Source organism: Trichechus manatus, unplaced genomic scaffold (genome assembly GCF_000243295.1).
Source record: "Trichechus manatus latirostris isolate Lorelei unplaced genomic scaffold, TriManLat1.0 scaffold00005, whole genome shotgun sequence".
In the NCBI taxonomy this organism is placed as follows: Eukaryota; Metazoa; Chordata; class Mammalia; order Sirenia; family Trichechidae; genus Trichechus; species Trichechus manatus.
In genome coordinates this window covers 13,387,887-13,404,081 of record NW_004443941.1, presented here as the reverse complement: position 1 = coordinate 13,404,081, position 16,195 = coordinate 13,387,887, and the positions used below count along the sequence as shown (strand labels likewise).

General features: G+C 42.9%; 1 protein-coding gene across 1 annotated transcript; it reads left to right on the top strand.

Annotated features, from left to right (window-relative positions):
* Positions 1-3,202: 3,202 nt before the first annotated feature.
* Positions 3,203-13,730, top strand: STON1 (stonin 1). The gene is made up of 3 exons (XM_004369476.3): positions 3,203-5,173; positions 12,064-12,266; positions 13,119-13,730. The coding sequence occupies exons 1-3, from the start codon at positions 3,250-3,252 to the stop codon at positions 13,191-13,193; spliced, it is 2,202 nt and encodes a 733-aa protein (XP_004369533.1). The 5' UTR covers positions 3,203-3,249; the 3' UTR covers positions 13,194-13,730.
* The last annotated feature ends 2,465 nt before the right edge of the window (positions 13,731-16,195 follow it).

Here is a 16,195-nt window from a genome sequence, read left to right as displayed (position 1 = left end):
CCCGGCGGGGGCTTTGTTTTGGAATGTATGCCCTGGAATAGCGGCGAGGGTCACTGGACTGTTGGCCTCTAGCCTGTGCAGAACAAAGCTGGAGGCTCCTAGAGCCAGTGTTGGTTTTGTTACAGTGTTGCTGTTGAGGAGTCTGGCATTTCGGGGGAGACTGCGAATTCCTTATTTGGGGAACAGGCAGTGAAACCACACAGATACTGACATTAAGACATTCTTTCGCTACATTATGCAGCGTTGTTACCGAGCAGAAAAGGCAGGGGTATAAAGGACCAAATTCAGCCTCTGCATCGGGGTCCATTCCCGGAAAAGGTGAGGCTGCGTCTGGGGGTCCACATGTGTTCTGAGGCTTGGTAAGGCGCAGGTTCGCTTGCGGCTGATTTCAGAAGGCTACTGATAGGTGTTGGTGGTGTTTCCCTGAGCTCTGCTGAATACTTCGTTAGCATCAGTGCGCCCCAACAGCAGGCAGACCTGGAGAAGCCAGACAGTAGGGACCATATCGGGAGCGTATTGTTCTTTACAGACACAGGCGGAAGTGGGGACAAAATTTTCAGCTGCAAGCGGCCTGGAATGCTGGTTCAGCAACCAAATGCATCTAATCTGATTTTGACAAACAATCCCCAGGACAAGGTAGAGCTTCATGTTGCCTTTTATTTGAACGGTTTCTGAAGAAAAGCCAAGAACAGCAGAAACAGACTTTTGATAATAGATCAGGGTGGGGATGGCGTGGAAAGGAAGGGCTTTGCAGGAGTTACACAGAGTTTAGGGAATTAGACAGTGGGTCAGGATTGAGGAGAGGGTGGCATCTGGACGTACTTGTTAGGCGGCAATTCTGAGAACCTTTTCATTACTAAGGGTAGGACGGCCAGTTGTAGGGACAGGAAATGGGGCAAGCTAAATTATGAAAGCCGCTTTCAGAGTTGGATCCAAATCGATACTGAGCTGTTGTTTTTGAACAACCTTGAGGAAAGCTGTGTTGAGGCTGCATTTCCCACAGCCTGATGCCCAAGGGTAGGTGGGCTTCCTAGAGAAATAGGCTCTTCTGAGTGGGAACAGCATCCTTCAGGTTTGACTTTGCATAGATTTTTTGGCTCAGGTTAGGAAATTTTTTGCAACGTGTGCTTTAAAAAAAAGGTTCAAGGTCATTTACAAAGTAACAGGATTGATTTCTTTGGCGGAGGGGAATCACTTTATTTGCCTCATAATTAGCAAAAACTCGGAAGAAACCAGCGGTTTCCAAATTTGGAAATTCTCAAGCTGAAACTGATGAAGCAAAACATTTGTATAGATCAGAATAGGATTCAGTCTGAAGCTGGGTTATTTCTTCTCTTGGTCTTCTCTTTCTTTTCACTAAGCCCAGCAAAAGTCAGTATTTTCCTGATCTTTTACTCTATGTGAGGAGTTATTTTGGCTGGCTTCCTTCTGAAGAGGGGATGGGGATGGGTCAAGAAATACTCCTGCTGATTTCCTGCCTCTCAGGCTCCTGGTGGCATCCGTTGAAACCTGTTCTCCCACCCTGAGGGGAAAGTGCTTTGTGGCAGCTCCATCCTAATGGGCAGTGACAGTGAAATGCCATCGAGAGAGAGAGCACCAGTGAGCCTCGGCTCCGCTCTGTGTTTTTGTGCCCTGAGGAATGTGTAGACGTAGCAAATGACAACACTGAGCACGCTGCCCCCAGCGGTGTCCCGGGCCCCCTTTCTCTTTGTGTTGGCTCTTTTCCAAGCTTCAATGGTTGCCACAGCTGATCCTTCATTATCCGGAAGGGGAGGCAAGAAGGCAGGCTGGAGGGCGAGAAACAAGCCTTTCCCATGGGCATCATTCCAGCGGGTTGTGAGTGTTCACCCCAGTGGAGCTCATGGAGTTTTACTTTCTGTCAGGTTGGAAGTTTGGTTCAGGATCGCAGCACAAAGGCCCGTACACTTAGTCGTAACACAGTTTGTTCTTTGGGAAAAAAATTCAGTTGGACGTCAAGCGTCGTTTAATAGGTTCTAGAGTTGGAAAGGGCCTCAGAGATCATTCTAGTCTAATCGTGTTTGCAGAGGTGGACGTGAAGTCGGTGAGGCTGTGCACTCAGCTGGTGGTGGCAGAGCTGTGGTCAGCATTGCGGTCCCCCAACCCCCAGGTCAGTGCTGGGGTCCTTCAGCCCCTTGCCTCTGGTGTAGTTAGAGTCATTCAGTCATTTATGTTGTGTTAGATTGTGCTGAAGTGACCTGTGTGCAAACCCTGGTTCTTTCTATGCCTAGAGAAAGGCAAACACATGCCCCCACAAAGACTTGCCCACAAATGTTTATTGCAGCTCGATTCACAATAGCCCCAAAGTGGGAACAATCCAAATGTTCGTCTGCTGATGAATGGATAAACAAAATGGGATACATCCATGTGATGGGGTGTTATTCAGAGCCATGAGAAGGAATGAAGTACTGATACATGCTACAACCTGGATGAACCTCAAAAACACTGTAGGAGGTGGAAGAAGCTAATCACAAAAGGCCACATATCATAGGATTCCATTTATATGAAATCTCCGTAGAGACACTGGGTAGGTTAGTGGTTGCCAGGGCCTGGAAGGAAGAGAGAATGGAGAGTAACTGCTAATGGGCATGGGTTTTCTTTTTCGGGTGATGAAAATTTTCTGGAATTAGATAGTGGTGATGATTACATGACTCTGAATATACTCAAAGTCTCTGAATCGTGCACTTTAAAAGGATGGATTTTTTTGATGGATGAATTATATTTCAATAAGGCTGTTATAGAAAAAGCTTGGTTGCACCTCTTACCAGCTGGGTAACTGTAGGAAATGACCCTAAACCCAAGTAATCTCAGCTGAGAGTTGAGGATAATAATTCATACCTCACCGTGTCGTTTGATAATTGAGATCATAAATTTGAAAATGTTTCTAAATTGTAAACCTCACATATATTTTGGGCTGCCAATGGGATATAAGTTTATAATAAATTGGGTTTTTTCCTTCTCCTGTATTCTCCACAACCCTAACAAGGTCTGGTTATATACCTACCACTCAAAGACTTGCTGGTTTGATTCAAAAGTGCTACGGCTTTTAAACATTGCTTTGAATCCAGTTGATCTGTAAATCTGGGTGCTTTTACATCTGATTATTTCTCAGAACTAAAGATCCCCTGTAACCTGAGTTCTTTTCCTCATTTTATATTCCTGTTTTATCTTTCTCCTTTAATAGAGACAACATATTTGATGCATTGACAAGACGATAATCTGACCCCAAAGATGTGTTCCACGAACCCAGGCAACTGGGTCACATTTGATGATGACCCCGCTTTTCAGTCTCCTCAAAAGTCAAAGAATTTCCCTCTAGAGAATCAAGGCATCTGTAGACCTAAAGGACTTAAGCTGAATGTCTCCGGCCTCAGGGAATTTTCCAGCGGATCTTCCTCCACCAGCAGCACCCCTCTCCCCTCTCCCATCATAGACTTTTACCTCAGCCCAGGACCTCCAAGTAACTCTCCTCTTTCTACACCTACCAAAGACTTTCCAGGTTTTCCTGGAATCCCCAAAGCAGGGACTCACGTGCTTTATCCTATTCCAGAATCATCTTCAAACAGTCCACTTACAACATCAGGAGCAGGTTCCTCATTACCTACTAAGCCAGCCTGCTTATCCCATGCTTCCTTGCCCAGTGACCACTCGTGTGCACATCCAGCTCCCAAAGTGGGTCTTCCAGATGAAACTAGCCCTCACCAGACTGTAAGCCTGCAGTTCCAAAGTGACGCTCCCCAGTTTCAGTATTTTCAGGATGACTGTGCCTTTTCAAGTCCATTTTGGAAAGACGAAGGTAGTGCTTCCCAGTTAACCTTTGACCCCCCAGGAAGCAGGAAGACATTCCCATCAAAAGCAAAGGAGATGCCCATTGACCAAAAAAGCCTGAATCAGTGTTCACTCAACTATATCTGTGCAAAGCTTGAACACCTCCAGTCAGCTGAGAATCAAGATTCACTTGGAAATCTGCCTATGCGGTGTCTGTATGCTGAGGACACTGCCTCTTCCTTTGTCCCCCAAGCCCTCTTCCGGAGTCAGCCGAAAGCCGGATGGTCCTTCATGCTGAGAATTCCTGAGAAGAAGAACATGATGTCCTCCCGGCAGTGGGGACCAATTTTTCTGAAAGTCTTACCTGGAGGGATTTTGCAAATGTATTATGAGAAGGGGTTAGAGAAACCATTTAAAGAAATACAGCTTGATCCACATTGCAGACTTTCTGAACCCAAAGTTGAGAACTTTAGCGTGGCAGGAAAAATCCATACTGTGAAGATTGAGCATGTGTCTTACACGGAAAAAAGGAAGTACCATTCCAAGACGGAATTAGTTCATGAACCAGACATAGAACAGATGCTGAAGCTGGGGTCTACAGAGTACCAGGACTTCCTCGACTTTCTGACTACTGTGGATGAAGAGCTGATGAAGCTGCCGGCTGTTTCAAAACCAAAAAGGAGCTACGAGGAACAAGAAATTTCCCTGGAAATTACGGACAACTTTTGGGGTAAAATCACTAAAGAAGGAAGATTGGTTGAAAGTGCTGTGATAACGCAAATCTGCTGCCTCTGCTTCGTGAATGGGAACATGGAATGCTTTTTAACCTTGAATGACCTTGAGCTGCAGAAGCGAGATGACCGCTATTTTGAAAAGGACCCAGAAAAAAAGGGAATTGAGATCCTTGACTATCATTTTCATAACTGTGTGAAAGCACAAGAATTTGAGCTATCGAGAATCATTAAGTTTGTACCTCTGGATGCCTGCCGGTTTGAGCTGATGCGTTTCAAGACTTTGTATCATGGGGAAGATCTCCCTTTTTCCGTGAAGTCTGTAGTCGTTGTCCAAGGAGCTTATGTGGAGCTCCAGTCCTTCGTCAACATGGCCCCCTTGGCTCAGAAACCATCCCAAGCTGGTTCCTTGAGGTCCTGTGACAACATAATGATACACTTTCCTGTCCCGTCACAGTGGATCAAGGCCCTCTGGACCATGAACCTCCAGAGGCAGAAGTCTCTGAAAGCCAAAATGAACCGCCGAGCTTGTCTGGGGAGTTTACAGGAACCCGAGACAGAACCTGTCATACAGGTCACTCTGGGGTCAGCGAAATATGAGAGTGCCTACCGAGCTGTGGTATGGAAGATAGACCGGCTTCCTGACAAAAATTCAAGTAAATATTCAACACCCTGTGTTGACTTTTATGTGAAGTAGCTTAAATATCTTCACTGGGGGCTTGAAACCAAGCTGAAATGGATGCTCACTCCAGTTAGTTGAGGCCACGCTTACCACCCGCTGCTGTAGGGCGGGGGTCAGAGCAGATACATTTAGTCCAACAGCTGGTTTGTTTGATCCGCAACAGCTGGTACACAGTAAGCGCTCAATAAAGGTTTGGTTGAATGAATGAATGCATCAGCTCAAGATCCCCCAAACCTGCTTCCAGTTTGGCTCCATATCCCAGTATTCTGCTAGACATAACTCAGCTGGAACAGGGAGGAGCCCTAGTTTAAAAAAAAAAAAAAAGTTAAATTGATATGGTTGAATATACAAATATATAAATTTCAACCATATCAATTTAACTTTTTTTTTTTTTTTTTTAATCATAGGAAATAGCATCCCAGGCTAGGCTGTGGATGGTGGCACTGAGGGAAAATTTGTAGGCATGCCCAGTTGGGCCTCTTGACATCAACCTTGAGTATTAAAGACGTTGTTCGCATATCTTGGATTTCCTTATTAACCTTTTGAGATCTGTCATGTCTGAGTGTACTTGGAATTTCTTTTTTTTTTGTATTCTCAGCCAGTAGCACTTCCTCCTTTGGTTTTGCTCCCTGTTCTTTGAAATGAGATGGCCTTTCATTTTTACCAATGCAATTAACCAAATTGGCTAAATTAACCAATTTGACCCTCTCAAATGGTTGTTTTAGAATTAGGTGCACACAGCCTGTTTAAAAAAAAATTCAGTTAGTCTTTGATTTTGCAATGAAAACTATTGATCTAGCAATTTAGAACTTTGAAAAGCCAGTCCTAGCACCACATGTATTTGAGGATGGCAAGTTAGCAGTGGGTGTATACAATAGGGAAAAAACCAGGTTCCTCGCTGTTCCAACTGAGTTATTTCTAGCAGAACTCTGGGAGATGGAGCTAAGTTGGGGTTAGGTTCAGGGAATCTTAGTGGGGCATTCATTCATTCAAACAAACCTTTATTGAGCACTTATTATATGCCAGGTGTTGGGGATAAGGATGAATACAGTTTGATCCCTGCTTCCAAATAGCTCACAGCCTGATGTAAATTCTCCTCCAGGGAAATCTAAGCTCCTCTCAGGGCCCCCTAAGCTGTGGGCTTCAGAGAGGCATTTTTGTTTGGGGGTTTCCCTATAGCTCCACGGCAACAGGTTTGGTTTATTTATTAATTTTTTAATAGCAGCATTTCTTAAATCTGACTCCATGTTTGAATAGCCTGAGAGTTTTTAAATAGTATTGGTGTTCAGGCTTCCTTTCCTTACCAATTCAATCAGAATCTCTGGAGGTGGGGTGCAGGCATCAGCATTTTTTAAAAAGCTGTCAGGGGAATTTAATGTGTTGCCAGGGTTAAGGAGCACTGACCCTCAATAGATCCCAGAGGGCTCATCCTGCTGGCTGGTCTGGGGGAGTCAGAGGGGCAGGAGGCTGGCCTCCCAAAGAGTCTGTTCCTGCTGCTCCCCCTCCAGCTGATCCTGGCCAGGGAAGCCAAGCTTACTTTCCAACCTGAGAACCTATACAAAGCATTCCTTTCTAATTTTGGAAAATTAAAGCTTCTTGTGAAAATGATCCTGCTTACACCACTCCATTTCCCCAGAGTTGACTGATTGAATCAGCAAGAATTTATTAAGAAGTTTGTCATTCATTCAACAAACTCCCACTAGGTTTCTTTTAGGTGCAGGCTTTGTGCTGGGTGCTTGGAAGATAGAGATGCAAACATGATCCCCACTCCCCAGAAACTTAGCCTAGCAGAGAGACAGGCCCAGAAGCAGCTATCCAGACGCACTGTGGAAATGTGTTTTATTCCAGCATGTACTAACGCAGATGATAGGGATCTCAGAGAAAGTGCCTGGGGGTGGAGAGGTGAAGAACGGCCTGGAAGAATGAGTAGGGTGTTATCAACATAGCAACAACAGAAACACAGGTATATAGGTGGGGGTAGTCTTCAGTTCTGAGGCTTCAAAGATGTGGAGAAACCCATGTGAAATTGTGCACTACAAATTAGTAAGTAAGCCCTTGTGTACCTTGATTACTGGTTAATCCACCACACTCACAATGGGATCGGACCATTTGTGCTCGATAGGGTTTTCATTGGCCGATTTTCAGAAGTAGATCACCAGACCTTTCTTCCTAGTCCATCTTAGTCTAGAAACTCCACTGAAGCCTGTTCAGCATCGTAGCAACATGCAGGCCTCCACTGACAGACGAGTGGTGGCTGCGCCTGAGGTGCGTTGGCCGGGAATCTAACGCCCGTCTCCGCTGGGAGGTGAGAATTCCACCGCTGAACCTTTGCTGCCCTCTTAGAGCCATTAAACCAAACAACCAAACCTGGTGCCGTGGGGTGGATTCCAACTCGTAGTGACCCTGTAGGACAGAGGAGAATTGCCCCCTAGGGTTTCCAAGGAGGGGCTGGTGGATTCAGATTCAAATTGCTGACCTTTTGGTTAGCAGTCGAGCTCTTAACCAGGGCGCCAGCAGGGCCCCTTAGAGTCATTAGACTTTGGAAACATGCTCATATTTAGACCTTATCCCACTAATCAGACTCTGGGGTGAGACCCAGGTTCTGGTGTTTGGAAAAGTCTCTCCCAAGCAGCCAGCTTTGAGAGCGGCTGACCTTGTCCCTCTCCTGTGAAGCCTGTTACGTCCCCTAGGCAGAGAGCTCAGTCCTCCCTGCTCTGTGTAACCTTGTACTTCCAGAACTCCATCACTGCCCTGCCACCAGTGTGTGACTTAATGAAGTATTTACTAATGGTGAGGTCACGAAGAACAATGACAAGAAAGGACATTCCCAGAGAGGCTGACTGGACTTGATCTTGGCCTTGAGGGATTCTTTTGGAAGGCTGTCATAGCGCCAGCCCACACAGAACAAGGTCTTAACAAGCGTAGTCATCAATTAGACAGTGATAATTCACTGAACGAATCCTTTGGGATCAAAGCTGCTTCGTTCAGATCAGGTCTGTGCACAGAAGAGGCCACAGCAGTGGGGCTGTGTCAGGTAGTCCTGAGGGCGGTGGAGCTCCGAGCTGGCCTGTGGGGAGGACATATCCGAGATCATCTGGTCCTGTCTCCCAGGCTTCTCCAGTAATTCACAAGTGGGAGGGAGGCATGCCCTGGAGAGGCTACAGCCCAGACTGCTTTCTGAGAGAACTGTAGAAAAGTAAGGTTGGAGCAGTGAGGAAATCTCGGTCCTAGCGCAGTGCTTCTCTAACTTGTGTGCACACCAGTCACCTTGAGATTGCGTTACAGTGTAGATGTTGATTGTGGATTGCGTTACAGTGTGGAGCAGGTGGGGCCCGGGATACTGTGTTTCTAACAAGTGCTCAAGAGATGCCAGTGTTGCTGCCCGAGGACCAGAGTGGCAGGAACTTGAATCACCGCTGTGAGTTTTTTGTACAGAGAGTGCAAGATTTTTTAAGTCTTTTAAAAGTTACCCTTCTCAAATTAGTTTTGAAAAAACCAACACTATTGGGGGAAAAAAATCAAAGATGGAAACTGACAGAATATGTGAATTAGTCTATTATGCATTGAAGCTCTGGTGGCTTAGTGGTTAAGAGCTCAGCTGCTAACCAGAAAGTCAGCAGTTCGATTCCACCAGCTGCTCCTTGGAAACTATATGGGGCAGTTCTGCTCTGTCCTATAGGGTCGCTATGAGTCAGAATTGATGGCAACCGGTTTGGTTTATTATGCATTAATATAATTTCTTTTTTCACTCAAATTTGGGTGAGACTTGTGAGACTAGGATTAACTTCATATTCATGGAATCACTTGCGTGTGATTTCAGGAGAGATGGTAAGGGCTGCTGGTCCCTTAAATGCCTCTTCTTCTAGCATGACAAGGCTGGATATTCCTTTCACAATGGGTCAAGTCTTTCATTTTACAACTAAGGGAGGCCTGCGGCAGGCAGCTCATAGACTTTGTCTGTCCTAAGGCGTGAATGATGACAGAGGAGTCCTTCCTGAGAGCTGGCATTGTTGGGAGGGAGGGAGGGAAGAAGGGAGGAAAGAAGAAAGGGAGAGAGAGAACACTAGCTGGCCGAAGAAGGTACAGATGGTGGCATGAATTAGAAAAGGGAGAGAGAGTTGTGGAAGGTCAATGAACAAATATGTCTAACTTCCCAAATTTACTAATTAAAAAAAAATACATAGCCTGCGTTTGCTTCTTCTCTTGGCTCTTGGTTGTCAGCTCATTGGCAGCTGTCTCCCCCTCTCCCCTTAATCCCTCCAGCCTTGACAATTCAGTTTCAGATGTGGACCGGATATCTAGCTTAAGTAGATTTTGTGACTTGCATTTGAGCTCCTGAGAAAATAAGGAGTTATGCTGAGTGTCAGAATCGACTCAACGGCAATGGGTTTATGCTGAGAGCAGGGCTTCTAACTCGTTCCTTCCAATTTGAACCCTTGCTGACAGTTTGCATTTGTAACAAGTTCCCAGGAAGTTATACATAAGAATCACCTGAGGATCTTGTTAAAATGCAGATCCTGATTCAGTATATCTGGTGTTGAAATGCAAATTCTCAGTAGGGAACTTGTTAGAAATGCAAATTCTCAGCAGGGGTTCAAACCAGAACCATCTGTTTGAAGCCCTGGCTGAGAGTAACAATTACCAAGGCCAGAGAGTGCCCCCTGGTGGTCAGCCCTGGGATAAATAACATGATTTTCCTCTTTTAGCCCATCTATTCATGAATTCAGCAAATATCCATTGAGCCCAAATGTGCCAGACATTCTGCTAGGGACACACACGGTCCCTGCCCTTGTGAAACTCAAAGTCTGATGGAGGTGTCATTAAACATCGTATTTAGCATTTTTAAAAGCCAGGAAAAATACACCAGGACACTTGAAAGAAAAAATACTCTTCATCTTTTACCAGTTTTTTTTTTTTATATATATAAAAGCAGGTAGAAAGATTTTGTCTCTAATATTTTCAGAGTACTAGTTCTTCAATTCGGGTAAGGATTTTTATTGTAAAATTTCCAAATCAACTTTCTCTATAAAACATGGATATCAAATTAGATAACCTCCAACTTCAGTTTTGGCCATGGAAATGTAGAATTCATAGTACTTTTATCAGAAAAAAGGATAGTAATTAATTAAATTGGGTTTATAATCCATGGCTCTTCACAAAATAAAAATATGTGTCCAACATGTCTCCACGACCGTGTGCCCACCCAGTTCTGCTTGCTGCTCCGGGCGCGTCACCTGGTTTAATCCAACAACAACTCTGTAAGGTGCACGTTGTCATCATCATCTCCATTTTCAGATGGGGAAACTGAGACCCAGAAAGGTCAAGTAACTTGCCTAGGATCACACAGCTACTAAGTAGCAGAGCAGCAGTTGAGACTTTGCTGTTAACCACTGGGCCATTGCAGAATTTAACAACGCCTTAATTAAGATTAAATGCATTTAACTGTATCCTTGCTGCAGACAGAAGACTAGAAAGGGCGGTGGGTGTGGAATCCCCTCTGGGTATAGGTGTGTGTGAATAGTTATCACCTGCTGCCGTGATCCGGGTGCCTGAAAGTACCTTACAGGCCACTGTCATCCTGCCATACATGTGAATGGTGTGGCCACTGTCATCCTGCCCTACATGTGAATGGTGTGGGTGGCTAATGAGCATCGGTTGGTTAATAGATCGATGGCTTCTCAAGGCCTTTTAAAGCCTTAGAATTCTATTAGTCTGTGCACAAGGAACAGGTTGTAAGGAATGAAAGGCCATTTATCTTTTAAGAATTAAGTGAAATCCTTTAAACTCTTTGTTTTTATGCCTACAGCTATATTCTGATGGAAATGTTCTTTCTCGAGCTTGGTCAGTGGTACGGTTATTTAATCTGGGTTTTGAAATTACTGTCATCTCATACAGTTATTTAAGTAAAAATAACAGCCACATTGGATATGTAGATGCTTTGAACAATGCAACAGAGTCACAGAGTACTTGTAAAGTTCCTGCAGTGATGCCATTGAAAATATTTTTTTTTTCATTATAGTACATACACACAGACATTCCATGACCCCACTTGAAGTCTTTAGAGTGTACCTGATGATATCCCTGCGTCTCACACAGAGCCTGGCCTGGCATAGTGTAGATGCTCAATAAATGACAAATTGAATCAAATGAAAAGCAAATATGAGGTTGGAACACTGACAGCCAGTATGCCCATCCCTGCACTGTACAGCTGCTCTAGTCAAAGCTTTTAAGGCAGGTGGGTGAGAATTATGGTGATAAAAAATAACCTGTTCTACTGAAAAAAGAATTCTTGGCCTGGCCTGGAATATTTTCTGAAACAGAATACAATTTCCTAAGTTGAACTTTAAAAACAATCAGAAGTGTTTAATAATGTGACCTAATTCAGGCTGAAGTTTATATTTGCATTATCTATAAATAAACAGAGTGGTAAGGAACCATAAAAATTATTAAAAGAGTTTCTTCAGTATGGTTAAGAGAAAGGCTTGTAAATTCCTAAGGACTTTCTAGCCAAAAAATTAGGTTTAATATTCACATTACTTTTATCTTTTAATTAATTAAAGAAGGACTAAGTAGTACTTGTAATTGAAACCATTTTTAGGAGTTAATGTATGCATATAGTATGCATGTATATAGTAATTATTTTAGACTTCTTTTAAAGCTAGTACTTTAAAAATGCAGATGATTTTCCCCTAACTAGTACAAAATGGTGAATTTTGATGGTCTTTCATTTAAATGTAACTCACAGTGCCATAGTGCTAATGGAATTGCTTATTAATGAGAAAGGCAAGTGCCTCTACTTACTGTTCAAGAGAAATGTTCAAGGCCATGGAGATACTTTGATCGCTCGATGTCTCTTTTCTCAAGGTTCCGATCATCCCCATTGTCTGTCATACAAACTAGAGCTTGGATCAGACCAAGAAATTCCATCTGATTGGTATCCATTTGCTACTGTTCAGTTTGTTACACTTGACACCTTTGCCTCAAGGACAGAGGTCAGGTCTCTGGGCGTGGAGAGTGATGTCCAGCCTCAGAAGCACGTTTATCAGCGAGCTTGCTTCAATATCCAGGTACATTCCCAGCCCCTTTGGTTTAAGTTGGGGCAGATCTGCACCTGTTGGCAGGCTGTTTCAAAATGGTATTCTTCCATTTAGGAAGTATCTGTTGAGTAGTTTCTAAGTGCCAAGCACTGCTCTAGCTGCTGGGGTACAGTGGTGAGCAAGACAGACAAGGTCCCTGTCACCATGGAGCTTACCTTTGAGTGGGGCTAAACAAAAAGTAATTAGAGAACAAATACTGTAATTTCAGAGAGTGACAAATACTAAGGAGAATAAAATAAGATAATGGGTTGGAGAGTGATGGAGGACTTCCTTATCTAGGGCGGTCAGGGAAGGCCTCAATGAAGAGGTGACATTTGAGCTGAAATGCAGGCAGGCAGATGAGTTGGGACAGCTGGTTTACTAGTTTGTGTTCTAGCTAATTAGATAATTTGGGGTGAGTTATAAATCTCAGATGGGCCAAAGGCTGGCTAGATGGCACTTGGGAGTATAGTCTGTCTTGTGTCTAGCCTGATCTGCAGATGTCTTATCAGTATTTACATTCTGTATACATTTTATGAAAACTCTAGGAAGAGTGAGGGTTTCGGTCGTCTTAAAGATCAGAATCTGGAGGGAAGGACTGGTGTGACTCTGGTCCCCAAAAGGAGAACAGGTGCCTTGCTTTGGCGCTAGCGTGCGAGGGTGGAGGGGCTGGGTCTGAGTCAGTATCCAAAGGATGAGGTGGCTATAGCCCTTGCCTCGCATATAAAATAGGACCAAGTAGGGTGGCTACAGCCCTTGCCTCACATATAAAATAGGACCAAGTAGGCGTTATTGTCATGTTGCAATTGTTAACGCTGCCTATGTTTTCCTTTTGGATAACAGGTTGAAATAGAAAAGAAGTGGATTAAAATCGCCGGAGAGGACCCAGATAAAGCTGGTGGCTGCGTAACTCAGTAAGAGCAGCAAGAGGCCACGATGACGGCGGCCCACTTTTCAAATATGTAATCCACAGAAACCATACCCAGTTCTGCTACTGCATAGTGGAAATGACTTCTGAATAGAGGGCTTAGGACAGGTCCCGTGGCTGTGATTAGAGAAGGTTAGACCTGAAATCCAACAATCTGAATTTTATACTTTTGATATGTTTGTGTCCCGGGGCTTTGATCTAAAATGTGTCTATGGTTTGTGAGATGTTTTTGCTTCCTATTGAAACCCAAAGGCACTGTTAGTCTATGTGTGACCCAGCAGCCAGATTGGCTAAATGATTTTTAATTTTTGATTCCTCGGTGGCTCTTGGTTTTGTACTTTGAATTACCGAGGTGTCGTATTTATTCTCCTCAGTCTCCACCTGTTCTTGCCATGGGCACTGGTAACAGGGTAAGGCAATCAAAGGAAACATGAACCAAAAAGACTTAGTTTTCCTCTCTCTGAGATGTGGCTAGGCGTAGAATGATGTTTACACCACAGGCGGAAATGGAGATTTGGAGGTATTGTGTCGGCAGTTCGAATACACCAGCCGCTCCTTGGAAACCCTATGGGGCAGTTCTGCTCTGTCCTGTAGGGTTGCTATGAGTTGGAATTGACTCGACAGCAGTGGGTTTGTTTTGTGTGTGTGTGTGTGTTTTTACCACGTTGGTAAGCAGTCATGGACTGTATTTGGTACCTGTTTCCCCCCACTGTATTATTATTATTGTATTCTGGTGTGTGCTACAAAGAAGTCATTTCTGTTGAGATATATATATATGTATATTTTAGTACAAGTCATTAAAACATATTGCCTTTTCCTTGGAGGGATTCCTTTGAAAATGGAATCCCAGTATTGGTCACTAGTTAAAATATTTGTGTACATTAAAGATGAATTTTTAAAGTTCATGAATATTGTTTCCCAATAGAAATTCTAAGAATGTATGTTGATTAAATATTATTTGTAGGTAACACAAGCCTCAGTTGAGTAGAAGTCTAAATTGTATTCTGATTTTATGCCACTTCTGCTATTATGCTATTTTATGCTAACTCTGCCTAATTTAGAGTATTTTTCTTTAAAAGATGAGCAAAGTGAAAGACACGAGATTATTATGATTTCTAAGAGGCAACATTTCTTTTCTTCAGATTCAGGTAAATGACTATAATAGTTGGGTTTCTAATGAAAAGGTAGTGACATTAGCCATTACAATTCTGTTTATAATTTCCTTTCCGTATTTATAGTGAAAGGTCAGAATTTTCAAATTTATGAAATCTCTATTCTAGGTATTATTTTAGTCTGAAAAACAAGTCCTCTGTATGGTATTAATACACTTTCAATTTATGTTGAATCTTAAATATAATTAGGAGGTATTTTTCTCTATTTACTAAAATAATTTCAGGTCAGAACTGATGAAATGTTCTTCCAGAAATGTTTATTTGTTGGCTCACAGAGTTTATTTCATATGTTTTATTTAACATTGTATTACATTTGTTTTAACCTGTTCAAAAAAAAAAGATTAAAACAGACTTTTGTGATGGTCTGTATCAATCAGCAGATTTTATTGCTTTTCATTATTTTACTGCAAAGGCAAAGAATGCAAATGTCAGGTGAAAATGAGTTAGTGCTGTTCTTTTTAACTTCACTGAAGTATGCTGGAGACTCCCTGTTGATGTATAGGATGGCAAATCTGTGTGTGGGTTATTTTTTTTATTTTTTAATTTCACTGTCTTTCCTTATCATATGGTGTGGGCACACTCGGGAGTGACTTCGGTCTGCTCAGAACAAATGTGGAGGCGGGCTGAGCCTGACAGTGAACCACGATTCCAAGGAAATTAGCTGGGTTAATTACTGCCATTCTTTCTAAGCTGGTTGTATGGCATCCTACTCATAGAGAACTCAGAGGCTGATTCAGATGAACTTAATGAGTATTTACACCTCCAGATAAATTCAGCACAGAGTTCAATTAATCACCCCTCATGCTTCACAGGTTGAGTGTCTGTGGGTACCTCACTGCTGGGGTCGTTTACTATCAGCCATCCAGGCTTCCGGATCATCTCAAGATTCGGTGCTGGAAACATAGTAACAAAAGGCTGAGTTTCTGCAGCAACAACACCAAGGTTGATAGCCTTAACGGCGGGGTGCTACAGCATAATTGTTAATTTGCACATCTATTAGGAGCCTTAAATATTCATAACTTGGCGTTAAATTAACATTCTGAGTAGAGAGGAGAGGCTTTTTATTACAATTTGTCTGACCTCGGAAATGGCAGGAGGTCAAATGTGACTGGGTAGCTCTAAGTGAAAAATCGGGGGGGGGGGTCCATTTAGACTTACAAATTAAGAAGCAGAATCTCCTTTGCTAGAAAGTAAATAATGATCTTCAAAAAGTCCTTGCTTTTAAGGGAGGGGAGAGAGGAAAGAAGGGAGTGGGAAGGGAAGAACTACTCCTTGCTGGCGTTTTAATTTAGGTAATTTAGATCACCTTTTTATGAGTTTGACCGTTGAGGGGGTGGTCAGTCATTTGATTGACATAATGGCCAACTTCGAAGGAGTTGACCAACTTATGACTAGGTGCTCTGGTCTAATTGTTCTGGGCTGTTTTCTTTACCAAAGAATCATATTAACTGTAAATGAATTCATGGGTTGATAATTACCCGATCAATTGTGCAGATCTGAATTTAAAGATATTTCCTTTTTTTATGGGAAGCAAAACGATTTACCCATGAAAAAAGATACTTTCCAGCACATAAATAAAGGCTGGAAATTTTGATCTGATTAGTAGATTAGACAGTGCCAGGGTTTTAGTTCCCTTCAGTCTGGAGCTGTGCTTATGATACAACCCTTTTTCTTATAAATTCAGCTAGAAGGTCTTCCTTAACAATGACAAAGTATTACTATGTTTTATTCAAAATATGGTTTTATGTCCTAGCAATACAAATATAAGACAGATTGAACCTTAATAATGTAACCAAATATTTTGTAGATTGCTTATTGAT